Genomic DNA, 25,323 nt, shown 5'->3' with positions numbered 1-25,323 from the left:
TCATAGACCAGAGGGTTGTTGTTGTTGGGATGTTCTAACTAACACAGTTACCTGTCATGTATAAATGGAGGACTTTCGATTCACCCACCCAGCTCTTGGTACATACTGTGTGTGTAGAGACATGTGTATGTACTTTTGTGTATGTGTCAAGTGTGTAATATATAGTGTTTATTTTTACACAGGATTACTGTGTATTTAAGACTATTTGCCCCCTCTTATCATTTCCTAAACAATAAAAACCCTTGTGTCATAAATTAATTAAAATGATCAAAAGAATGGTTTTCTCCCTCTGAAAGACAGTCAATTTAAATCCATTACAGGATACAAAATCAGGCCCAAATCTAGACTCTATCTTCTCTGTTTAGCATCATGTGTCACATTTCCTATCATAATCAGATGAGGGGTTCAGCTTTAGCACAGAGCAAATGGCAAAGAAGGGATGTTTGTCACATATAATGAGTATTTCTAAGGTTTGTTATACACAGCCTGGATGTCCCCTCTATTTCCTTCTCTAAACTAATTCTATCTCAATGGCGATGCAGGCTTCAGAGCTATGTGTATTGATTTTAGGCCGCAACACTGGTCCTCGCTGTGTCTAACTCACGATCTGCATCCCAAATGGGACCATATGGGCCCTGGTCAAAAGTCGTGCACTATGTAGGGAATACAGTGACATTTGGGATGTATCCACTCTGCTTTACCTCTGTAAGTGCTGATCCTTTGCTACAGTTGTATTAACAGTGAGGATGGTCTGCTACTCTTTCAGGGAGGAGAGAGAGAGAGAGAGAGAGAGAGAGAGAGAGAGAGAGAGAGAGAGAGAGAGAGAAAGAGAGAGAGACAGAGACATGGAGACATGGAGACAGGAGACAGAGAGGAGACAGAGAGACCGAGGGATAGAGAGAGGGAGGAGAGAGAGGCACGCTTCAAAGATGAGGCACTACTGCAGTGTCTGCAGTACTCTGCAAAACCTGGGTGAGTCACAAAAATATAAAAGTGATTGTGATGATGATAAATTAGGGGATTCTGTGTATCATTGTTTCCGTGGCATGAGGTAGAAATGCTCTTGATGATTATCTGTGTTTACAGGCGAGCTGGAGTCAGCATAGGATTAGACACAGAGACTGTACAAGTACACACCCAATACACACACACTCACACTGACATGCACACGCGCACACACACACACACACACACACACACACACACACACACACACACACACACACACACACACACACACACACACACACATTGTAATGAGTCAAACACAACTGAAGCAAACACTGAAGATGTGATGGCGTAAAGAGCACATGTAACTCAAGGTAAGTAGGTCTGTCTCCTCGGGTGTACTTCGCAGACCCTGTAAATTGCCAAGTACGCCTAGAGTATTATTAGCTTAATAGGAAAATCCACCCACAGGCACAATCTCTCTGAGAGTGTAGTCATTGTTTAGTTCAGTTTTCCATGTGTCACACATTCAGCTTAGATGCCAAAGCTCAGTGGGTCTCAGATAGGCCATATCATGTGATCTGTCTGTCTGTCTGTCTGTCTGTCTGTCTGTCTGTCTGTCTGTCTGTCTGTCTGTCTGTCTGTCTGTCTGTCTGTCTGTCTGTCTGTCTGTCTGTCTGTCTGTCTGTCTGTCTGTCTGTCTGCCACTGACACACACGCTTGCGCACACACACACACACACCATCTACATTTAGATACAAGCAGGCACACGTACGCATGCATGTACAGACACAGACAGATACACAGATATTTCCCACTCGATCCAAATTATGGTAGGACATGGACTGATTTCAGTAAGAAAAACCTCATTATGAATGAGGCCACGGCAGACAATAATGGAGTGTACCTTTTAGTCGGTTACCATGGTTATGGCTGCAGACTGAGTATGTGGCGTGTCTGACTGGGGCGGCTGTGTGCCGTGTGGATCCCTACACTAGTGCTCCACTTTCCCTCTGTACACAAATGTACATTATCTTACCTCAAACTCACCAACTGGAACTGGCCATCAAGCCATATTTGTATATTTACATATACAAAAACGCAGTCAGTTCCAAATATCAACGTAATATTTCAGCATAAGGAACTGTATGTTTGCATGTGTCTTTATCAGCGGAGCGATACACTGCAGATAACTCCTTGATAGCAAAAAGGATCTTCTATCCTGTGTGAATTGGTTATGCTTTAGTATGCTCCCTCAAAGAGCAATCCTTACAAAAATGTGTTCGCTGATCACTAATACTAGTCACAGCTTACATCAGCAATACATCTACAATGTAACACTAAAACCAGGACACATAGCCACAAAAACACACACTGCACATCCGACTGCGGGCAATCAAAACAAATCTCACAGACACACACACGATTCAGTTACCTTTTTCCTTGACCATGACCATTGGTATTGAGGTAAAACTGACCAGAAAATGAGGGTTGATATGTATAAAATATGTCCAGGCAGATGGTGTATCCTTAGAGTAAAAAATGAGCTATGCAAGCTAGAGAGAGGTGAGAGATGCAGGAGAAAAGCTCTTCTCCCGAAACCAATACGGCAGCATGGGGTATGCCTCCTGCCAGGCTATTTTCTTCCACTCCCTCTCCTCTCCACGTCCCCTCCCCCTCACACTCCATTTTCCCCACCTCCCCTTGGTCATCCCCTCTGCTGTCAGCCCTCACCTCATTGCAGTGTCTAGGAGATGGCAGCTGCTACCATGTTACAAACATACTCTAGACCCCCGAAACATCCCCCTATATGTTAAATTATACACAGACACACACACACGCACACAGAGCTGTTCTGCCCATACAGAAACCCCACGTGTACACAAATACACAAATACAGATACACACACACACACACACTCTATTGTGTCTGTTTTCAAGTCCCAGTACCTCTATCATGCTGCCGTACTGTCTCTCAAATAATCTCTTGGCCTGTCTCTTTTTATCTCTCTTGTTGTGTTCTAAGCTTTACATAGACAACAATAGTAAAACCACAGCTATTGATTCCAGTCTCAAACTAGACAACATAGGACTAAGGACTCCTGGGGGAAACATGAGTCTTGTTTGGTTGTCAGCCTATGAAAGACAGCCAACACCCTAACCAGTTGACAAAACACACAATTCCCCATGCAGTTGTGCTTTACTTCTGGCCAGACACCCATGTTCAGATGTAAGATGTTAATTTGATCACTCTTTTGTTGCTGAAAATTTTCTTGTAGGGTATTTGAGTTTTTAAAAGGCTTCTAAAGTTCGTCATTTCCACTTTGTAATTTCGACTTGATTTGCCCTAACGAAAAATGTATCAACCCCTACAAAAATGTTCATTAATTATAATCCACAACAAATGCACAGTTCCTGTTGTTGCCAGATTATTTTACTGCTGTAGAAAACTGGCTGAAATTAAGATCCAACATCTGTATTACTACTAGGGAAAACAAAAGGACTGATGTCAGCTGTTTGTCTGAAGGGGGACAGAGACCGGCAGCAAGGAGTAATACACAAGGGGTTATAGTCAATGAATAGTATATTGTACATAAACATGATGCATGGAAAAGAATGATACAAATTTCTGAGCAGTGAGTACATATATTTTCACATATACAGTAAATCCCTCTTACATAACCACTAAACAATGTAACAAAATAATATCAAGCTCTGGGGCCGTATGTATCAAGCATCTCAGAATAGGAGTGCTGATCTACACTGTAACGGAAAACTGTCATTAATATGGTAATTTGGGGTATTATCAACAGTAAAATAGTCTAAAACATTTTACTTAAGGCCATTGTAAATTATGTTACATTTTGGGAAAATGTTGTGAGCGGGGGAAAAAACTTGCTGTATTTCAAATGGTACTGTAATTCAATCACACAGAATACAGTACCGTACAGTATCTTTGGAGTGCCAAAAACCTTTTGACCGCTAGTGGGTGGATGGTTTCTGGCTCATTAACATATTTTGAGGTGTGCCTTGTAAGAGGCTATATTATTTGTTGCACCCGTGAGTAAGAATGCTGTACCAATTTAACTCGTATGTGGTTATAGTGCTCCATCACTTTAAAATGAATAGGGGATAGATTTTATGCTGCAAAAAGTCTTCAACTTTTAGTAGTTCAGCAGTTTTCCATGAATTTACTACCAATTTGGAAGCCTTTGTTAAGGCGTCTAGGAGTTCCACCAAATATGAATTAATATGCTGTAATGTGTGAACACTTTACCTTTACCTACTGTAAATACAGATTTTTTATTTTTTTTTTCCAATGAATTTCATCCATAAATGTATTAATTCTGATTATGGTAGCATTTACTTTTTTACAGTATAATACAGTCAATTTAATGGTATGGTACTTTGTTTCATTACACAGAACTTGCCTTGATACCGTATTTATATTACAATAGGTGTAATGTAATATGAAATACAGAATTTTACTTGCCACCGAGCTGCCTGTAAATTACTGTCAAATTCACGATAACCCCTTTATAGTGTTTACATGTCCATATAACCTTATTCATTGGAATCTAAAAGGCAAAACTGATCCTGAATCAGCACTCGTACTTTGAGACGCTTGATAGATACAGCCCTTCCAGCCGCAGGTTAAGGTTTAGTGTCATGAATCTTGCCCTGGAGGCAGAACTGTGCAATTTCCGCTAGTTGGGCCAGCTGCAAAGTCAAAATTGGCTATATTGTGAAAATTCCTGAAAACAAAAATGCGCTTTTTGGTCTTCGATTCATGATGAAAAACACTAACCTGAGTCCTGTCCAGATGATATATTTGTACCCAATCACAATTTTGTTACCCAATCACAGATTTAGTTTTCACCTTGTCCTAGGACTTCACACAACCAACAGGAAGTTGAGTCGTGGTTCTCAGATGTATACCGAAGCCTCACGGAGTGAAGAATCTCAGAGATGCCGATGGGTTGAGTCAACAAGTCCGTGAGGCAAAAAATAAATTACATTTTTTTGTGCATGAAGAAATATGGAAAGGAAATCATTCACCATGAAACAAGAGTCAGACATTACTTTGAAGAGCAGTGAGGATGAAGGAGATGATCTGGTCCAGATAGTTTTCCTATTATGATGAAATTATATTTGTCACATGCTTTGTAAACAACAGGTGTAGACTAACAGTGAAATGCTTACTTATGGGTCCTTTCCCAACAATGTAGAGTTAAAGATAAAAAACTAAATAAATACAGAAATAGTGACACAAGTAATAAATACACAGTGAAAAACGAATAACAATAACAACTAAAAATAACATGGCTATATACAGGGAGTACCAGTACCGAGTCAATGTGCAGGGGTACGAGGTAATTGAGGTAGCTATAGTAGCTTGCAAAAGTATTCACCCCCCTTGACATTTTTCCTAATTTGTTGCCTTACAACCTGGAATTAAAATAGATTTTTATGGGGTGGTTGTATCATTTGATTTACACAACATGCCTACCATTTTGAAGATGCAAAATATTTTTTATTGTTAAATAAACAAGAAATAAGACAAAAAAACTGAAAACTTGAGTGTGCATAACTATTCATCCGCCAAAGTCAATACTTTGTAGAGCCACCTTTTTCAGCAATCACAGCTGCAAGTCTCTTGGGGTATGTCTCTATAAGCTTGGCACATCGAGCCACTGGGATTTTTGCCCATTCTTTAAGGCAAAACTGCTCCAGCTCCTTCAAATTGGATGGGTTGCGCTGGTGTACAGCCATCTTTAAGTCATACCACAGCTTCTCAATTGGATTGAGGTCTGGGATTTGACTAGGTCATTCCAAGACATTTAAATGTTTCCCCATACACCACTCGAGTGTTGCTTTAGCAGTATGCTTAGGGTCATTGTCCTGCTGGAAAGGGAACCTCTGTCCTAGTCTCAAATCTCTGGAAGACTGAAACAGGTTTCCCTCAAGAAGTTCCCTGTATTTAGCGCCATCCATCATTCCTTCAATTCTGACCAATTTCCCAGTCCCTGCCGATGAAAAACATCGTCACAGCATGATGGTGCCACCCCCATGCTTCACTGTGGGGATAGGGTTCTCGGGGTGAAGAGGGGTGTTGGGTTTGCGCCAGACATAGCGTTTTTCTTTATGGCCAAAAAGCTACATTTTAGTTTAATCTGACCAGGATAGCTTCTTCCATGTGTTTGGGGAGTCTCCCACATGCCTTTTGGTGAACACCAAATGTGTTTGCTTATTTTTTTTTAAGCTTGGCTTTTTTCTGGCCAATCTTCTGTAAAGCCCAGCTCTGTGGAGTGTACAGCTTAAAGTGGTCCTATGGACAGATACTCCAATTTCTGCTGTGGAGGTTTGCAGCTCCTTCAGGGTTATCTTTAGTCTCTTTGTTGCCTCTCTGATTAATGCCCTCCTTGCCTGGTCTGTGAGTTTTGGTGGTCGGCCCTCTCTTGGCAGGTTTGTTGTGGTGCCATATTCCTTCAATTTTTTTAATAATGGATTTAATGTTGCTCCGTGGGATGTTCAAAGTTTCTGATATTTTTTTATAACTCAACCCTGATCTGTACTTCTCCAAAACTTTGTCCCTGGCCTATTTGGCAAGCTCCTTGGTCTTCATGGTGTTGCTTGCTTGGTGGTGCTGCAGACTCTGGGGCCTTTCAGAACAGGTGTATATATATTGAGATCATGTGACACTTAAATAAAGTCCAAATGTGTGCAATCTAACTAGTTATGTGACTTCTGAAGGTAATTGGTTGCACAATATCTTTTTTAGGGGCTTCATAGCAAAGGGGGTGAATACATATGCATGCATTTACATTTTTTGAAACAAGTAATTTTTTTCATTTCACTTCCACAATTTGTACTATTTGGTGTATGTCCATCACATGAAATCCAAATAAAAATCTATTTAAATTACAGGTTGTAATGCAACAAAATATGAAAAACACCAAGGGGATGAATACTTTTGTAAGGCACTGTATGTACATATACAGTATGTAGGGGTAAAGTGACTAGGCAAATGGACAGGTAATAGTCAGTAGCAGCAGCGTATATGGTGAGCGTGAAAGGGTGTGAGTGTGTGTGGCGTCAGTATGCATGTGTGCGCATGTTGTGTGTGTGGGCATATGTAGTGTGTGTTGGGGTGTCAGTGTAAGTATGTGTGAGTGTGTGGGTAGAGTACAATGTGTGTGCATAGAGTCATTGCAAGAGAGTTAGTGCAAAAAACAGGTAAATGCAGGTAGTCCGGGTAGCCATTTAGCATTCTTCTTTAGCAGTCTAATGGCTTGGGGGTAGAAGCTGTTCAAGGTCCTGTTGGTTCCAGACTTGGTGCACTGGTACCGTTAGTCTATGGCTTTAGGTGGCTGGAACCTTAGAAACATTTTGGGGTTTTTCTCTGACACCGCCTGGTATACAGATCCTGGATGGCTGGTAGCTCATTCCCAGTGATGTACTAGGCCGTACTCACCACCCTCTGTAGCACCTTGCGTTTGCTGTGCCAAGCAGTAAAGCAGTCAATCAAGATTCTCTCAATGGTGCAGCTGTAGAACCTTTTGAGGATCTAAGGGCCCATGCCAAATCTTTTCAGCCTCCTGAGGGGGACGAGGCATTGTCGTGCCCTTTATCACAACTGTGTGGGTATGTGTCGATAACGTTAATTCCTTAGTGATGTGGATAATGAGGAACTCGACCCGTTCCACTACAGCCACATCGACGTGGATGGGGGCATGCTCACCTCCGTTTCCTGTAATCCACAATCAGTTATTTTGTCTTGCTATAAATGACGGAGAGGTTGTTGTCCTGCCACCACACTGCCTGGTATCTGACCTCCTCCCTATAGACTGCGTGATCAGTCCTACCACCGCCGTGTCATCAACAAACTTGATGATGCTGTTGGAGTCATGGGCAGCCATGCAGTTGTCAGTGAACAGGGAGTATGGGAAGGGACTAAGCACATACCCCAGAGGGGCCCCAGTGTTGATGGTCAGCGTGGCGGATGTGTTTTTGCCTACCCTAACCACCTGGGGGCGGGCTGTCAGAAAGTACAGGATCCAGTTGCAGAGGGAGGTATTCAGTCCCAGGGTCCTGAGCTTGGAGGGGATTATGGCGTTGAATGCTGAGCTGTAGTCAATGAACAGAATTATTTTATAGGTATTATATAGGTATTACTTTTATCCAGGTGGGTATAAGTAATTGTGAAGTGCAATAGAGATTGCGTCATCTGTGGATCTGTTGGGGCAGTATGGGAATTGGAGTGGGTCCAGGGTGTCTGGGATGATGGTGTTGATTCGAGCCATGACCAGCTTTTCAAAGCACTTCATGGCTATAGATGTGAGTGCTAAGGGGCGATAGTCATTTAGGCAGGTTAACTTGCCGTTCTTGGGCACAGGAACTATGGTGGTCTGCTTGAAACAAGTTTGTATTTCAGACCGGGTCAGGGATAGGTTGAAAATGTTAGTGAAGACACTTGCCAGCTGGTCAGCACATCCTCTGAGTATGCATCCTTGTATTCCATATGGACCCACGGCCTTGCGAATGTTAACCTGTTTAAAGATCACACAGTCATCCGGAACATCCAGAACAGCTGGTGCTCTCATGCATCGTTCAGTGTTGCGTGCCTTGAAGTGAGCTTAGAAGGAATTTAGCTAGTCTGGTAGGCTTTGGTCGGTGGGCAGCTCGAGGCTGAGTTTCCCTTTGTAATCCATGATAGTTTGCAAGCTCTGTCACATCCGTCAAGCGTCAGCGCCAGCATAGTAGGATCCAATCTTAGTCCTGTATTGATGATTTCTCTGTTTGATGGCTTGCCTGAGGTCGTAGGGAGATTTCTTATGTTTGGAATAGTGGCAGCTCTTTATCTCAATGCAGATGTTGCCTTTACTCCATGGCTTCTAGTTGGGATATGTACGTACGGTCACTGTGGGGACAAAGTCATCAATGCACTTAATGAAGCCGGTGACTGATTTGGTATACTCCTCAATGTTATTGGATGAATCCCAGAACATGTTGAAGTCTGTGCTAGAGAAACAGTCCTGTAGTTTAACATCTGCTTCATCGGACTACTTTCATATTGAGCGTGTCACTGGTACTTCCTGTTAGAGTTTTCTTGTAAACAGAAAGCGGGAGGATAGAGTTATGGTCTCTTTTGCCGAAGAGAGTGCGAGGGAGAGCCTTGTATGCATTTCCATGTGAGGAATGAAGGTGATCTAGCGTTTTGCTGCCTCTAGTTGCACAGGTGACATCCAGGTAAAAATGAGGTAAAACGGATTTCAGTTTCCCTGCATTAAAATCACCGACCACAAAAAAACACTTCCTCTGAATGTGCATTTTCTTGTTTGCTTTTGGCCCTATACAGTTCATTGAGTGAGGTCTTAGTGTCAGTTATGGTTTGTGGTGGTAAATAAACAGATATGAAAAATACAGATGAAAACACTCTTGGTAAAACTCAGGTGAGCAAAAACTCGACTTCCTTAATTCTACTGCAGTGGGCTACATCAGGGCCACATCGAGTGATTCTTGGTAGTCTTAAACAAATCTACTTTGAAACAAAGGTATACACCTCACACACATGGTTACAGTGCATTCTGAATGTATAAAGACCGCTTGACTTTTTCCACATTTTGTTACGTTACAGCCTTATTCTAAAATCAATTACATTTTTTCCCCCTCATCAAACTACACACAATATGCCACAATGACAAAGCAAAAATATGTTTTTTGAAAATTTTACCAATGTATTAAGAATAAAAAATCGAAATATCACATTTACATAGGTATTCAGACAATTTACATGGTTGAAGCACCTTTGACAGCAATTACAGCCTTGAGTCTTCTTGGGTATGATGCTACAAGCTTGGCACACCTGTATTTGGGGAGTTTCTCCCATTCTTCTCAAGCTCTGTCAGGTTGGATGGGGAGCATCGCTGCACAGCTATTTTCAGGTCTCTCCAGAGATGTTCGATGAAGTTCAGGTCCGGGCTCTGGCTGGGACACTCAAGGACATTCGGAGACTTGTCCCGAAGCCACTCTTGGCTGTGTGCTTAGGGTCATAGTCCTGTTGGAAGGTGAACCTTTGCCCCAGTCTGAGGTCTTGAGTGATCTGGAGAAGGTTTTCATCAATAATCTCTCTGTACTTTGCTCTGTTCATCTTTGCCTCGATCCTGACTAGTCTCCCAGTCCCTGCCGCTGAAAAACACCCCCACAGCATGATGCTGCCACCACCATGCTTCACCGTAGGGATGGTGCCAGGGGTACTCCAGATGTGAAACTTTGCATTCAGGCCAAATAGTTAAACCATGGATTCATCAGACCAGAGAATCTTGTTTCTCATGGTCTGAGACTCTTTAGGTGACTTTTGGCAAAATCCAAGCAGGTTGTCATGTGCCTTTTACTGAGGAGTGGCTTCCATCTGACCACTCTACCACCAAGGCCTGATTGGTGGAGTGCTACAGAGATGGTTGTCCTTCTGCAAGATTCTCCCATCTCCACGGAGAAACACTAGAACTCTGTCAGAGTGATCATTGGGTTCGTGGTCACTTCTCTTCTGACCAAGGCCCTTCTCCCCCCGATTGCTCATTTTGGCCGGGAGGCCAGCTGTAGGAAGAGTCTTGGTGGTTCCAAACTTCATCCATTTAAGAAAGATGGAGGCCACTGTGTTCTTGGGGACCTTCAATGCTGCAGAAATGTTTTGGTACCTTTCCCCAGATCTGTGCTTCAACACAATGCTGTCTTGGAACTCTACGGACATTTCCTTCGACCTCATGGCTTGGTTTTTGCTCTGACATGTACTGTCAACTGTGGGACCTTATATAGACAGGTGTGTGCCTTTCCAAATCATGTCCAATCAATTGAACTTCCCACATGTTGATTCCAATCAAGTTGTAGAAACACCTCAAGGATGATCAATGGAAACTGGACGCACCTGAGCTCAATTTCGAGTCTCATAGCAAAGGGTCTGAATACTTATGTAAATAAGGCATTTCTGTTTGTTTGTTTTATGTATTTGCAAAAATGTCTAAAAACCTGTTTTTGATTGGTCATTATGGGTATTGTGTGTAGATTGCCGAGGATTATTTATTTTTCCATCCATTTTAGAATAAGGCTGTAACGTAACATTTTTGGGAAAAAGTCAAGGGGTCTGAATACTTTCCGAAGTACTGTAAGTGTCTTGTAAAAAGGATGCAGGTTTAGGAATATTTTTATTCTGTACATGATTCCTTCTTTTCATTATTCTATACACGCTTCCTTATTTTCACTCTGTCATTTAGGATAGCATTGTGGAGTAACTACAATGTTGTTGATCCATCCTGAGTTTTCTCATATCACAACCATAAAACCCTGTAACTGTTTTAAAATCATCATTGCCCTCATGGTGAAATCCCTGAGCAGATTCCTTCATCTACGGCTGTGGTCAACAAACGGTTGATCATGATCGACTGGTAAATCTCCATGCCACTCTAAAACTTGCAATTTTGCCACACGACACAATGCCACAGATGTCTCAAGTTTTGAGGGAGCGTGCAATTGGCATGCTGACTGCAGGAATGTCCACCAGAGCTGTTGCCAGATAATTGAATGTTAATTTCTCTACCATAAGCATTATACAACGTCGTTTTAGAGAATTTGTCCAACAGGTCTCACAACCGCAGACCACGTGTATGGCATTGTGTGGGCGAGCGGTTTACTGATGTCAATGTTTAGACCATTTGTGGCGGTGGGGTTATGGTATGGGCAGGCATAAGCTACGGACAACGAACACAATTGCATTTTATCAATGGCAATTGAAGTGCACAAAAATACCATGATGAGATCCTGAAGTCCATTTGTTTAAGGTATCTGTGACCAACAGATGCATATCTGTATTCCCAGTCATGTGAAATCCATAGATTAGGGCCTGATAAACTTATTTAAATTGGCTGATTTTCTCATATGAACTGTGTCGTGATGTGAATATCATTAATGTGATGGTGATTATTTTATCAAATCAATTAAATACTTTTAATTTATTATGTGATTAACCTGTCTGGGCTAGGGGGCAGTATTTTCATTGCCGGATGAAAAACGTACCCAATTTAAACAGGTTAGAAACTCAGAAACTAGAATATGCATATTATTAGTAGATTTGGATAGAAAGCACTCTGCAGTTTCTAAAACTGTTTGAATGGTGTCTGTGAGTATAACAGAACTCATTTGGCAGGCAAAAACCTGAGAAAAAATCCAACCAGGAAGTGGATTGTATTTTTTCAAGACTGGGCCTATTCAGTCTACAGTGACTTAGGGTTCAATTTGCACTTCCTAGGGCTTCCACTAGATGTCAACAGTCTTTAGAACGTGTTTCAGGCTTTTGCAGTCAACAGAGAGCGAACAAGACCTCCTGGAGTCTGATGACCGAGAGAATGACATGATTTTAGATGACTCCAAAATGGCGGGTATCTGTATTGCCTGGTGTATTTTTCTGAGCTCAGTACTCAGATTATTGCAAAGTGTGCTTTCCCGTGAAGCTTTTTTTAAATCTGTCACAGCGGTTGCATAAAAGAGATGTTCATCTATAATTCTTTGAATAATAGTTTAATATTTTATCAACGTTTATGATGAGTATTTTTGTAAATTGTTGTGCTAATTCACCGGCAGTATTGGAGGCAAAATATTTTCTGAACATCACGCGCCAATGTAAAATGCTGTTTTTGGATATAAATATGAACTTTATCGAACAAAACATACATGTATTGTTTAACATAATGTCCTAGGAGTGTCATATGATGAAGATCGTCAAAGGTTAGTGCTTCATTTCGCTGTGTGTTGGGTTTTATTGACACGTCCTTGCTTGGAAAATGGCTGTGTGATTATTTTTGTCTATGTACTCTCCTAACGTAATCTAATGTTTTGCTTTCGCTGTAAAGCCTTTTTGAAATCGGACAATGTGGTTACATCAAGGAGACGTGTATCTTTAAAATGGTGTAAAATAGTCGTATGTTTGAGAAAGTTGAATTATGACATTTTGTTGTTTTTGAATTTGCCGCCCTGATATTTCACTCGCTGGCGTCCCACCTAGCCCATAGAAGTTAAATTAATCTCATAACAATTGTTGTTGCAAGTAGTATCTAACCCACCACTGGCCTCGACGAGGCTCATCATGGGTCTGGGCTAGTATTCCCCCCCTTTGTGTTTCGGGACCCCCCCCCACCATTGGTTGGTGTTGGTATCAGAGGCACAAACTAAAAGATCGGACCCAATGTATGAGTAGTCAGCCTCCGTGTTGTTATTAGATTGACTGTAACCTTTCAACCAAATCTCCTGGTGTTTGTGCTTCAAATGTTCAGTGGCTGTCAAGGCCTGTCAGTCACTACTGCTTCCGCGTGTGGCAACCTCTTCAGTACCTGTGAACTGAGACAAAGATATCTGTCTGTGATATCGCAAAGTGTTTCACCAGTGGGAGTCATCGTGTCAGTTGCGGGGTGGCAGTCCCCCACAAAGCAGAACATGTATCATCGGAAGCAGTGTACACTCTGCACGTCGATGCTTTTATTCCTGATATGTCTACGGTGTTTGCGGAAGTGTCCTAAGGACAGAGACTTCTGGCTTGAAATCATGAAAATAATGGTCTATCATGTTTGCTGATGGAATGTGTTGAGATATTGTAATATCTCCTTGGATCGGATTCTGCACCAAGAGGCTTCGGAAAGTATTTTTCTCAATGGGTGCTTTTGACAGATACCCCTCGTAGATTACTGCGTTACAGCTAGTGTTAGGAGAAGACAGTGTGGTCAGTGGATACGGCACTATGACCTGTGAGCATACGTGGTTGGTTTTCCAATCCATCAGGAATGGGAATAAACGATCCATCAAGTCTACACCGCGTACCAGGAGTTCAGATTCAAGCCTGGTAACATACACAGGGTGAACAAGCGATACGTCCTGAAAGTTATTTTCAGCATGATTCTCAATGTGAGAGGCAAGGTACTCTAAGTGAAACCTTGGGGTGTATTTTCGCATCGTTCCCTTTTTAACCAACGTTTAGTTGGCCCTTTTGAGATCATCAAACAATGTTTGAGAGATGAGCTATATTGTTTAGCCCGAATCAATTAGCGCATGACAGGTATGGCCGTTTTGAGTTGCGTTTAGTTGACATATTCCCCACAAAGTGGAGTGGTTGGTCGCAACGACGTGATATGTCATTTCTGTTCAAGGTGAAAGCAGATCGATTTATCGGGGTTTGAGTGGATTTGGCTTTTGCGAAGCTTGTGACCTTTTTCTTCGCAACCTTTTTATCAGAGTCTATAGACAAAGCCTGTGGGCTTGTTTCTTGAGCGGGGTTGTTAAAATTGTCTCATTTGTAGAAGCCAATCAATTTTGATATTATTCAAAAGATCCACCTGAAAAGGTAAGTCTGGCAACTTTAACTTCTTATTTAAATTGAATGAGACGATGATATCCAATCAGGTTGAAATTGACTGGATATGATACAGTGTACCCCATTTCAATAAATGTGAGCATACGGTTGATGTCACATAGAAATAATTCTGTTTTTTAAAACTTGTTTGGGATAGGGGGCAGTATTTTGACGTCCAGATGAAAAGCGTGCCCAAAGATTTGGATAGAAAACAATCTAAAGTTACTAAAACTGTTAAAATAATGTCTGTGAGTATAACATAACTGATATGGCAGGCGAAACCCAGAGGACAAACCATCCCCCCCAAAAAAATTCAGCCTACCACTATTTTCAAAGGCTGTCACTTTTATTATAAGGCCAAGTCCTCCCAGATTGTAGTTCCTAGGGCTTCCACTAGATGTCAACAGTCTTTAGAAAGAGTTTCAGGCTGGTTTTTGGAAAAATGAGCCAGAAATTGTAGTTTTTCTAGGTGGCTCCCATTTTGGCTGTAGTGTTTCCAAGTGCGTGAATGAGAGCACATTTTTTGGTATTTTTCTCCGGTAAAGACAATAACGATTCTCCGTCTTAAATTGTATTGTTTATTTACATATTAGGGTACCTAAGGTTTGATTATAAACGTTGTTTGACTTGTTTGGAAAAGTATATTAGTAACGTTTGGGATTCATTTTATATGCATTTTGATGGAGGGAAACTGGGTGGATTATTGACTAAAGTGCGCCAGTTAAACTGAGTTTTTATGGATATAAAGAAGGACATTATCGAACAAAAGGACCATTTGTGATGTAACTGGGACCTTTTGGAGTGCCAACAGAAGAAGATCATCAAAGGTAAGGCATTTATTATATCGCAAATTCTGACATTCGTGTCGCACCTGCCTGGTTGAAATATGTTTTTCATGGTTTTGTATGCGGGGCGCTGTCCTCAGATAATCGTGTGGTGTGCTTTCGCCGTAAATCCTTTTTGAAATCTGACACAGCAGCTGGATTAACAAGAAGTTAAGCTTTATTTTGATGTATTACACTTGTGATTTTATGAAAGTTAAATATTTATAATACTGTAGTTTGAATTTCGCGCTCTGCAATTTCACCGGATGTTGTCGAGGTGTCCCGCTAGCGGCACGCCTTTCCCAAAGAGGTTTTAAAATGAATTGCGATTCGTCACTGATAGCAGAAAGCTGAAATCAAACAGGAGTCCAAAGGAGGCAGAACTTCCATTTTCTAAGGCACACTGTGTTGCCGTATGAACAAAGGGAGAAAAAAAATCGCTGCTCTCCCTTTGTTAGCTTTAGCATCTAGTGCAAGCTAATCCTATTTGTATACTTTCAAGCACAACATAGGACCCCCTTCAACAAGGGAACGGTTGTACTAATAACGTCTTACCCTTTTGGTAACCCTTTTGGTGTTATTTTTTGCGATGTTTTACCGGAACAAACGGAAACGGAGAAATATAGTTTTTCTACTCACGCTACCAAAATGCGAGAGATGGAGAGATAATTATTCGCTTCGGATACATTTTTAAGCTAATATATCTACTCAAATATCTCTCAATGGCCAGCCCATATGTCTGGCTCCTGAGACGGGCGAGACAGAAATAGTAAGTTTGGCCCAATAGGTTGAATGCACGATGAAGGCCTCATTCTATCTTAGATTCCAAGCACGGGTCTCCAATATGTCATGACGTGAATATCATTAATGTGATGACGATTATTTTATTAAATCAATTAACCATGTTTAATTGATTACATGATTAGATTAATCATGCAACAATTAACTCATTAGCAATCTTGGGGCACCATGGAAAAAGTTGGTTTAATGAGTTACCATTTCTCGAATTAACTCAAGAATATCAGAATATATCATTATCATATTAGTCATCCATTAATAATTATTACCTCATATCAGTCTCATTCTGAATGTCGTTGATTTCAAATCTGCACGAACCCTAGTCTGCATGATTATTCAGCGATACACAAATTGGCTTAATTATTTACTAACTAACTAAATAATCACACAGAATTACATAAACACACACACACAGGACAGATTATACATTGATTGCTAACATAATGCGATGAAAAGAGCCCTAGTGGACTAACCCGATATGACGGCTTGTTACAAAATGAAAGGGAGTGGGAAAAGAAAGAGCGGGAGAAGGAGAGACAAAGGAATTCAACTATCGTACATACAGTTGAATAATACACTTATCATAAATATGGATATTTAGCACCCTAACAACCGCTCATTCGGATTTAGAAATGCAACATATATTTACGCTTGTATGTCTTTGTCGTATCTTTGTTGAAATCACCTGGTCCGTCTATGGGGAGTAATTCCACAGAAAGTCTCTGGTTGTTTAAGTCTCTGGTTGTCCATTAGACTGGATCCTTCAGACATTGTAATGGTCGTTTGAAGGGATCTCCCTCGTATCTTTGGTCAAAGTTGTAGACTACTTTACATTACAGCTGCAGACTGTGAATGTCTAGCCTTCACCTTCACCTTCACCTTCACACTGTTGGTCATGCTGGTCTTCACATTCTCTGGTCTGATAGAGTCTAACCATTTCCACATGTATCCACCGCTCCACGCTTTCTGGTCTCGTGGTTGATTATTCAGGGTACAGCTAAGACCCCTTTCCACACTGGCATCAACCCGGCATGTTTTGGTCTGTATTTAAATTGCAACCATTTCCATACCACTGCTCCACGTTTTCTGGTCTCATATACATTTTGTTAGGAGTCCTTTTATAAGCACTCTGGAAAAAGGGGCGTTCCATCCTTTTGGCATAATGTCTGTGATCACGTGGGCATGGTTACTGACTGGGTAAAGCTTTACATGAAAAACAATTATCTCATTTAGAAGGCTAAAATCACAAAAAGTTTCGTATTTAATCATATACGTTTTACAACTCTGACATACATTGTGAAAGCTCTAAAAGTTACAATGTTTCCGTTTTAACGTATTTAATGATATCCCCAAACAGTAAATGATCTGACATGATTGTTTTTTAAAACCTCTTGACAGCCGCCTAGGATAGGGGGCGCTACAGCGATTAAAAAAAAAAAAATTGTGCCCATTTTAAACGGCCTCCTACTCAAACTCAGAAGCTAGGATATGCATATAATTAATACTTGTGGATAGAAAATACCGTAAAGTTTCTAAAACTGTTTGAATGGTGTCTGTGAGTATAACAGAACTCATATGGCAGTCAAAACCCCGAGACCGATCGTAACAGGATGTGGAATTCTGAATTGCGGACTCAACTTCATCACTTTGCCTATAAATCACACCGTGAGCAATGGTTCATTGAGCACTTCCTATTGCTTCCACTAGATGTCCCCAGTCTTTACAAAGTGGTTTGAGTCTCCTACTGTGAAAACTGACAGAATGAGAGGCTGTGGAAAGTGGTCACATGAGGAGGGCTATCACCATTATGACGCCGGTGCCCCTGGCTACCCTCCCCTTTCGAAACGTTTAGAAAGACAATGCAATCGTCCCCCTTGAATCTTATTGGAGCTCTGGTTGAAAAAGGCCCTAAAGATTTATGGTATACAACGTTTGACATGTTTGAACGAACCTAAATAAAAAAAAAAGCATTTTATTGAAAGAGGATTCCCGCGGCCGACGGAAGTTTTGGAGCAGCCTTCAGAACGCACTAACAAGAACAAGCTATTGGGACGTAAAGGATTAACTTTTTCAAACGAAAATACATTTGTTGTGGACCTGGGATTCCTGGAAGTGCTTTCTGATGAAGATAATCAAAGGTAAGGGATTATTGACAATAGTATACAAGAGTAGATTTGATATGCGATTGTTCCAAGATGGCGCTGACCTGTAACAGTAGCCTATTTTTCTGAGTATCGCATCCCCTTTTATCGCAAAGTGTGATTACCCAGTAAAGTTATTTTTAAATCTGGCATTACAGGTGCTTTCAAGAGATATTCATCTATAAATCTTAGAATGACAATATTACATTTTAAAAATGTTTTCGAATAGTAATTTAGTAAATTGTAGCACTGTTTCACCGGATGCATTTGAGGGAAAATAGTTAGTCAACGTCACGCGCCGATGTAAAATGCTGTTTTTATATATAAATATGAACTTTATCGAACAAAAGAATGCATGTATTGTGTAACATGATGTCCTAAGAGTGTCATCTGATGAAGATTGTCAAAGGTTAGTGCTGCATTTAGCTGTTTTTTGGTTATTTGTGATGCATGTGGTTGGTCGGAAAATGGCTTTGTGGCTACTTTTATGATATACTCCTCTAACATAATCTAATGTTTTGCTTTTGCTGTAAAGCCTTTTTGAAATTGGACAATGTGATTCGATTCAGGAGAGGTGTATCTATAAAATGATATAACATAGTCCTATATTTGAAAAAATATATATATTACATTTCGTTATGCTAATGGCGATAGGATTTTTCGCTGGATGTCCGCTGGATGTCCGTCCCGCATACGGGACGAGCCCGTCAAGAGGTTTTTAAGTCCCTCCTGAGCAATTTCCCACATTCTTTGTGTTAGGAATATTGTTTCATTATCCACATTTGGATGTTATTGTTTCGGTGGGAAGAATCTCCTTGTAACAAAATGGTTCTTTCCCCTCAATACTGCCTGGCCAGGGAGAGACAGTACCTGCAAGGTATTTACGACCGACATAAAACTGGCCAACTCCCCCAGGAGAGGGGGGTCTTGAAACCTTTGGTTAGCCGATACCTTTGATCTTCATCCACTCCTGACCATTTCCCACATTCTTTGTGTTAGGAATATTGTTTCATTATACACTTTTGGATGTTATAGTTTCGGCGGGAAGAATCTCCTTGTAACAAAATGGTTCTTTCCCCTCAATACTGCCTGGCCAGGGAGAGACAGTACCTGCAAGGTCTTTACAACCATCATAAAACTGGCCAACTCCCCCAGGAGGGGGGGGGTCTTGAAACCTTTGGTTAGCTGATACCTTTGATCTTCATCCAGGAGGGCAAGTCATGACAACTATAATTCAGTAAAATCAATGAAATTGTTGCATGTTGCGTTTACATTTTTGGTCAGTATAATACAATAAATAAATTACCAGTGTGATCATATACCTCAAATTTTGAAATATAATTTCCAAATGGTCTGAGAAGAAGAAAACTGGCAGGGCAATTCAAGCGTAGCCAATATGCAATGTATTAGGCCTATAGCCTACTGCACAAGCCTCATTGCTGTAAAACTGTTTTTAATTGGTTAGAAAACATAAGCCTATGCAGCATTAAGTCATGTTTAAAAAAAAAATCTGAGCGGTAGATCTCGGCTTGCATTTTGACTCAGATAGTAATCTTGACTCAGAAAAAGTGCTCTACGGCAAATTAGTTAAAAAGGACGCCTGTATTTTTGTAGCCTAATTAATAACTTCACTATGCTCAAATGAATATCCAGTGTCTGGTTTTTTTTCTTTCACATCTACCAATTGGTGACCTTCTTGTGGTTGAATCTGTGCTTGAAATTCAATTGAGGGACCTTACAGATAATTGTTTGTGTGGGGTACAGAGATGGGGTAGTCATTGAAAACCATGTTAACCACTATTATGGAACACAGAATGAGTCCATGCAACTTATATGATTTGTTAAGCACATGTTTTACCCCTGAACGTATTTAGGCTTGCCATAACCAAGGGGTTGATTACTTTTTGACTCAAAACATTTAAACTTTTAATTAATTTGTTTAAAAACATCTCAAAACTAAATTCCACTTTGACATTATGTGCAGGTCAGTGACACAACTTATAAATCCATTTTAAATTCAGGCCGTAACAAGACAAAATGTGGAAAAAGTAAAGGGGTGTGAATACTTTCTGAAGTAAAACAGTATGTAAAGATCATAAAACGTGACCAGTGTTCAATGACTCTATGTACATAGGGCAGCAGTCTCTAAGGTGCAGGGCAGAGCAGAGCACTGGGTGGTATCCGGCTAGTAACAGTGACTAAAGCTAGTGGTGACTATTCATCAGTCTGATGGCCTGGAGATAGAAGTTGTTTCTCAGTCTCTCAATCCCAGCTTTGATGCACCTTTACTGTCTCCGCCTTCTAGATGGTAGCGGGGTGAACAGGCTGTGGCTTTGCTGGCTGAGGTCCTTGATGATCTTCTTGGCCTTCCTGTGACACCGGGTGCTGTAGATGTTCTGGAGGGCAGGCAGTGTGCCCCCGGGGATGCATTGGGCTGACTGCACTACCCTCTGGACAGGCCTGCGGTTGCGGATGGTGCAATTGCCGTACCAGGTGGAGATACAGCCATACAGGATGTTCTTAATGGGGCATCTGTAGAAGTTCTTAGGGGCCAAGAGGATTTTCTTCAGCCTCCTGACATTGAAGAGGCGTTGTTGCACCTTCTTCACTACACTATCTGTGTAAAGGGACCATTTCAGGTTGTTAGTGATGTGCATCATGAGGAACATGAAGCTTTTGACCCTCTCCACCGCGGCCCTGTCGAGGTGAATGGGGCGATGCTCTCTCTGCTCTCCTCTGCTCCTTTGTTTTGTTGACGTTGAGGGGGAGGTTATTTTCCTGGCACCACTCCAACAAGGCCTCCCTGTAGGCTGTCTCATCATTGTTGGTAATCAGGCCTACCGCTGTTGTGTCGTCATAAAACGTGATGATTGAGTTGAAGATGTGTGTGGTCACGCAGTCATGGCTGAATAGGGAGTACAGGAGGAGGCTGAGCATGCACACATGTGGGGCCCCCATGTTGAGGATCACCTTGGTGGAGGTCTTGTTGCTTACCTTCACCACTTAGGGCCGGCCCATCAGGAAGTCCAGGACCCAGTGGCAGGGGAGGGTGTCAGACCCAGGGCCTTGAGCTTAGCGATGAGCTTGGACGACACTATGTTATTGAATGCTTAGCTGTTGTCGATGAAAAACATTCTTACATAGGTATTCTAGGTGGGATAGGGCAGTGTGCAGTGGAGGAGTGATCTGATTTGCTGAAAGGAGGGTGGGGGAGGGTCTTGTAGTCACCCCAGAAGGGACAGTAGCAATGATCCAGGGTTCATGCTGCGAGTGTAGCACAGGAGATGTGTTGATAGAATATCGGTAGCATTTTCCTTAGATTTCCTTTATTAAAGTAACCAGCTACAATAAATGCAGCCTCAGGGTATGCGGTTTCCAGTTTGCACATAGCCAAGTGTAGTTCCTTGAAAGCAGTTGTGGTGTCGGCTTGTGGGGGGAAAATCTATGACAGTGACGATGACCGAAAAACATTTTCTCAGGAGGTAATGCATTCGGCATTTGATGGTAAGGTACTCCAGATTGGGAGAACAAAAGGGACTTGAGTTCCTGTACGTTACCACAATCCACCCATGAGTAGTTAATCATGAAACAAACCCCTCCACCTTTCTTTTTCCCATAGAGTTATTTCTTCCAGTCCGCGCGATGGACATAGAACCCCGCTGGCTGAATGGATGGGGACAATGTATCCGGAGAGAGCCATGATTCCGTAAAACAGAGTATGTTACAATCCCTGATTTCTCTCTGGAAGGAGATCCTCCCTCTGAGCTTGTGTTCTTTATTGTCTACCCCCGGGATGAATAGAGCTGCCTCAGGAAGATCAAACAAAGGATCCAGGCCAAGGAAGTCGAATTTGTGCTCAAATTTCTGGAGATTTACTGTACATCCAATATCCAATATCAGGAGCCTGTAAGATAGCTGCTATTTACTGCAGTGCCATCTTGCCTACTTTATCCATCTTGCCTATTAGGAAATATTTACTGTGTGATAACGCATTGCCTATTTGGTTTATTTTAAACATTTACTATTTACTGTGTCGATAACGGTAAAGTTTTCTTTGTGTTGATAGCCTAACGGTATATTGATACAATACGGGAGTAGCCTAGTCTACAATAACTTCAGGGCTGGCTCCAGGCATAAGCGACGTAAGCGGTCAGAGGCTTAATTTACTGATGAGAGTTAGAATAGTACAGTACACAATCTCACTCAGATATCATTAACATGGCATACAGTGGGGGAAAAAAGTATTTGATCCCCTGCTGATTTTGTAATAGTAGGTTTATTTGAACAGTGAGAGACAGAATAACAAAAAATAATCCAGAAAAACACATGTCAAAAATGTTATAAAATGATTTGCATTTTAATGAGGGAAATAAGAATTTGACCCCTTTGCAAAACATGACTTAGTACTTGGTGGCAAAACCCTTGTTGGCAATCACAGAGGTCAGACGTTTCTTGTAGTTGGCCACCAGGTTTGCACACATCTCAGGAGGGATTTTGTCCCACTCCTCTTTGCAGATCTTCTCCAAGTCATTAAGGTTTCGAGGCTGACGTTTGGCAACTCGAACCTTCAGCTCCCTCCACAGATTTTCTATGGGATTAACCTCTACGGGCTAGGGGGCAGTATTGAGAATTTTGGAAAAAACATGTTCCCATTTTTAACTGCCTCCTACACCAACTCAGAAGCTAGAATATGCATATTATTGTTCATGTTTGGATAGAAAACACTCTGAATTTTCTAAAACTGTTTGAATGGTGTCTGTGAGTATAACAGAACTCCTATGGCAGGCAAAAACCTGACAAGGTTTCAAGCAGGAAGTACCCTGTCTGACAAGGAGTCGTGCGTCTTGCATCTTTTTATTGAAAAGTAAGGATCTTAGCTGTAACGTGACAATTCCCAGGGCTCCAATAGGCTCTCAGAGCCCGGGAAATAACTGAAGGTTTACGAGGGAGCCTCAGGCTGAAACATATTATCACCTTTTGTAAGTGGCTGCTCAGAGGACCTTTGAATGAGGCGCGTGCACGATTCGCTCCTGAGGAGAAATTTTATTTGGCTGTTTAGGCTCAATGCATATTCCCGGTCGGAATATTATCACTTATCTACGAGATAAATGGCATAAAAATTGGTTTTAAACAGCGGTTGACATGCTTCGAAGTACGGTAATGGAATATTTAGACATTTTTGACACGCCAATGCGCCATGCGCGACACCGTGAAGAAGCATTCTGATAGTGTCTAGAACTCACGAACAAAACGTCGCTGTTTGGATATAACGATGAATTATTTGGGACCAAACCAACATTTGTTATTGAAGTAGAAGTCCTGGCAGTGTATTCTGACGAAGAACAAGCAAGGTAAGAACATTTTTCTTATAGGAAATGTGATTTTGGTGGAGGCTGACCTGGGTGGGTATCTAAATAGCTAGCCCTGTGATGCCGGGCTATGTACTTAGATTATTGCAAAATGTGCTTCATCCGAAAAGCTATTTTAAAATCGGACATATCGAGTGCTTAGAGGAGTAATGTATCTATAATTCTTAAAATAATTGTTATGCTTTTTGTGAACGTTTATCGTGAGTAATTTAGCAAACTGTTAGTAAATTCCCCGGAAGTTTGCGGGGGTTATGCTTTTTCTGAACGTCACATGCTAATGTAAAAAGCTGTTTTTTGATATAAATATGAACTTGATTGAACAGACATGCATGTATTGTATAACACAATGTCCTAGGTGTGTCATCTGATGAAGATTATCAAAGGTTAGTGCTGCATTTAGCTGTGGTTTGGGTTTTTGTGACATTATATGCTAGCTTGAAAAATGGGTGTCTGATTTTTTCTGGCTGGGCACTCTGCTGACATAATCTAATGTTTTGCTTTCGTTGTAAAGCCTTTTTGAAATCGGACAGTGGGGTTAGATTAACGAGATTCTTGTCTTTAAATAGCTGTAAAATAGTCATATGTTTGAGAAATTGAAGTAATAGTATTTCTAACGATTCAAAAATCGCGCCACTGGATTTCAGTGGCTGTTACGTAGGTGGGACGAGTTCGTCCCACATACCCTAGAGAGGTTAAGGTCTGGAGACTGGCTAGGCCACTCCAGGACCTTAATGTGCGTCTTCCTGAGCCACTCCTTTGTTGCCTTGGCTGTGTGTTTTGGGTCATTGTCATGCTGGAATACCCATCCTCAGCCCTGGCTGAGGGAAGGAAGTTCTCACCCAAGATTTGATGGTACATGGCCCCGTCCATCGTCCCTTTGATGCGGTGAAGTTGTCCTGTCCCCTTAGCAGAAAAACACCCCCATAGCATAATGTTTCCACCTCCATGTTTGACGGTGGAGATGGTGTTCTTGGGGTCCCAGGCAGCATTCCTCCTCCTCCAAACACGGCGAGTTGAGTTGATGTCAAAGAGCTCCATTTTGGTCTCATCTGACCACAACACTTTCACCAGTTGTCCTCTGAGTCATTCAGATGTTCATTGGCAGACTTCAGACGGGCCTGTATATGTATTCTTGAGCAGGGGGGCCTTGCGGGCGCTGCAGGATTTCAGTCCTTCACGGCGTAGTGTGTTACCAATTGTTTTCTTGGTGACTATGGTCCCAGCTGCCTTGAGATCATTGACAAGATCCTCCCGTGTAGTTCTGGGCTGATTCCTCACCGTTCTCATGATCATTGCAACTCCACGAGGTGAGATCTTGCATGGAGCCCCAGGCCGAGGGAGATTGACAGTTCTTTTGTGTTTCTTCCAATTGCGAATAATCGCACCAAATGTTGTCATCTTCTCACCAAGCTGCTTGGCGATGGTCTTGTAGCCCATTCCAGCCTTGTGTAGGTCTACAATCTTGTCCCTGACATCCTTGGAGAGCTCTTTGGTCTTGGCCATGGTGGAGAGTTTGGAATCTGAGTGATTGATTGCTTCTGTGGACAGGTGTCTTTTTTACAGGTAACAAGCTGCGGTTAGGAGCACTCCCTTTAAGAGTGTGCTCCTAATCTCAGCTCGTTACCTGTATAAAAGACACCTGGGAGCCAGAGATCTTTCTGATTGAGAGGGGGTCAAATACTTATTTCCCTCATTAAAATGCAAATCAATTCATAACATTTTTGACGTGCGTTTTTCTGGATTTTTGTTGTTGTTATTCTGTCTCTCACTATTCAAATAAACCTACCATTAAAATTATAGACTGATCCTTTCTTTGTCAGTGGGCAAACAAAATCAGCAGGGGATCAAAT

At 41.6% G+C, this 25,323-nt stretch overlaps 1 protein-coding gene across 17 annotated transcripts in view; it reads right to left on the bottom strand.

Moving 5' to 3' along the window:
* Positions 1-25,323, bottom strand: part of ablim1a (actin binding LIM protein 1a) — a 147,613-nt gene that overhangs the window by 87,638 nt on the left and 34,652 nt on the right. The window contains exon 1 of one of the 17 annotated variants that reach the window (XM_029753392.1): positions 2,384-2,577. The exons of the other annotated variants lie outside the window; for them this stretch is intronic. Coding sequence (XP_029609252.1) covers positions 2,384-2,405 — 22 coding nt within the window. The 5' untranslated portion in view covers positions 2,406-2,577. Of the gene's footprint in view, positions 1-2,383; positions 2,578-25,323 lie in introns of those variants that run through there. 17 annotated transcript variants of the gene reach the window in all.

This window comes from Salmo trutta, chromosome 5, assembly GCF_901001165.1.
Source record: "Salmo trutta chromosome 5, fSalTru1.1, whole genome shotgun sequence".
NCBI lineage: Eukaryota > Metazoa > Chordata > Actinopteri > Salmoniformes > Salmonidae > Salmo > Salmo trutta.
The sequence above is the reverse complement of the archived record's forward strand: the minus strand, read 5'-3'. Positions and strand labels throughout refer to the sequence as shown.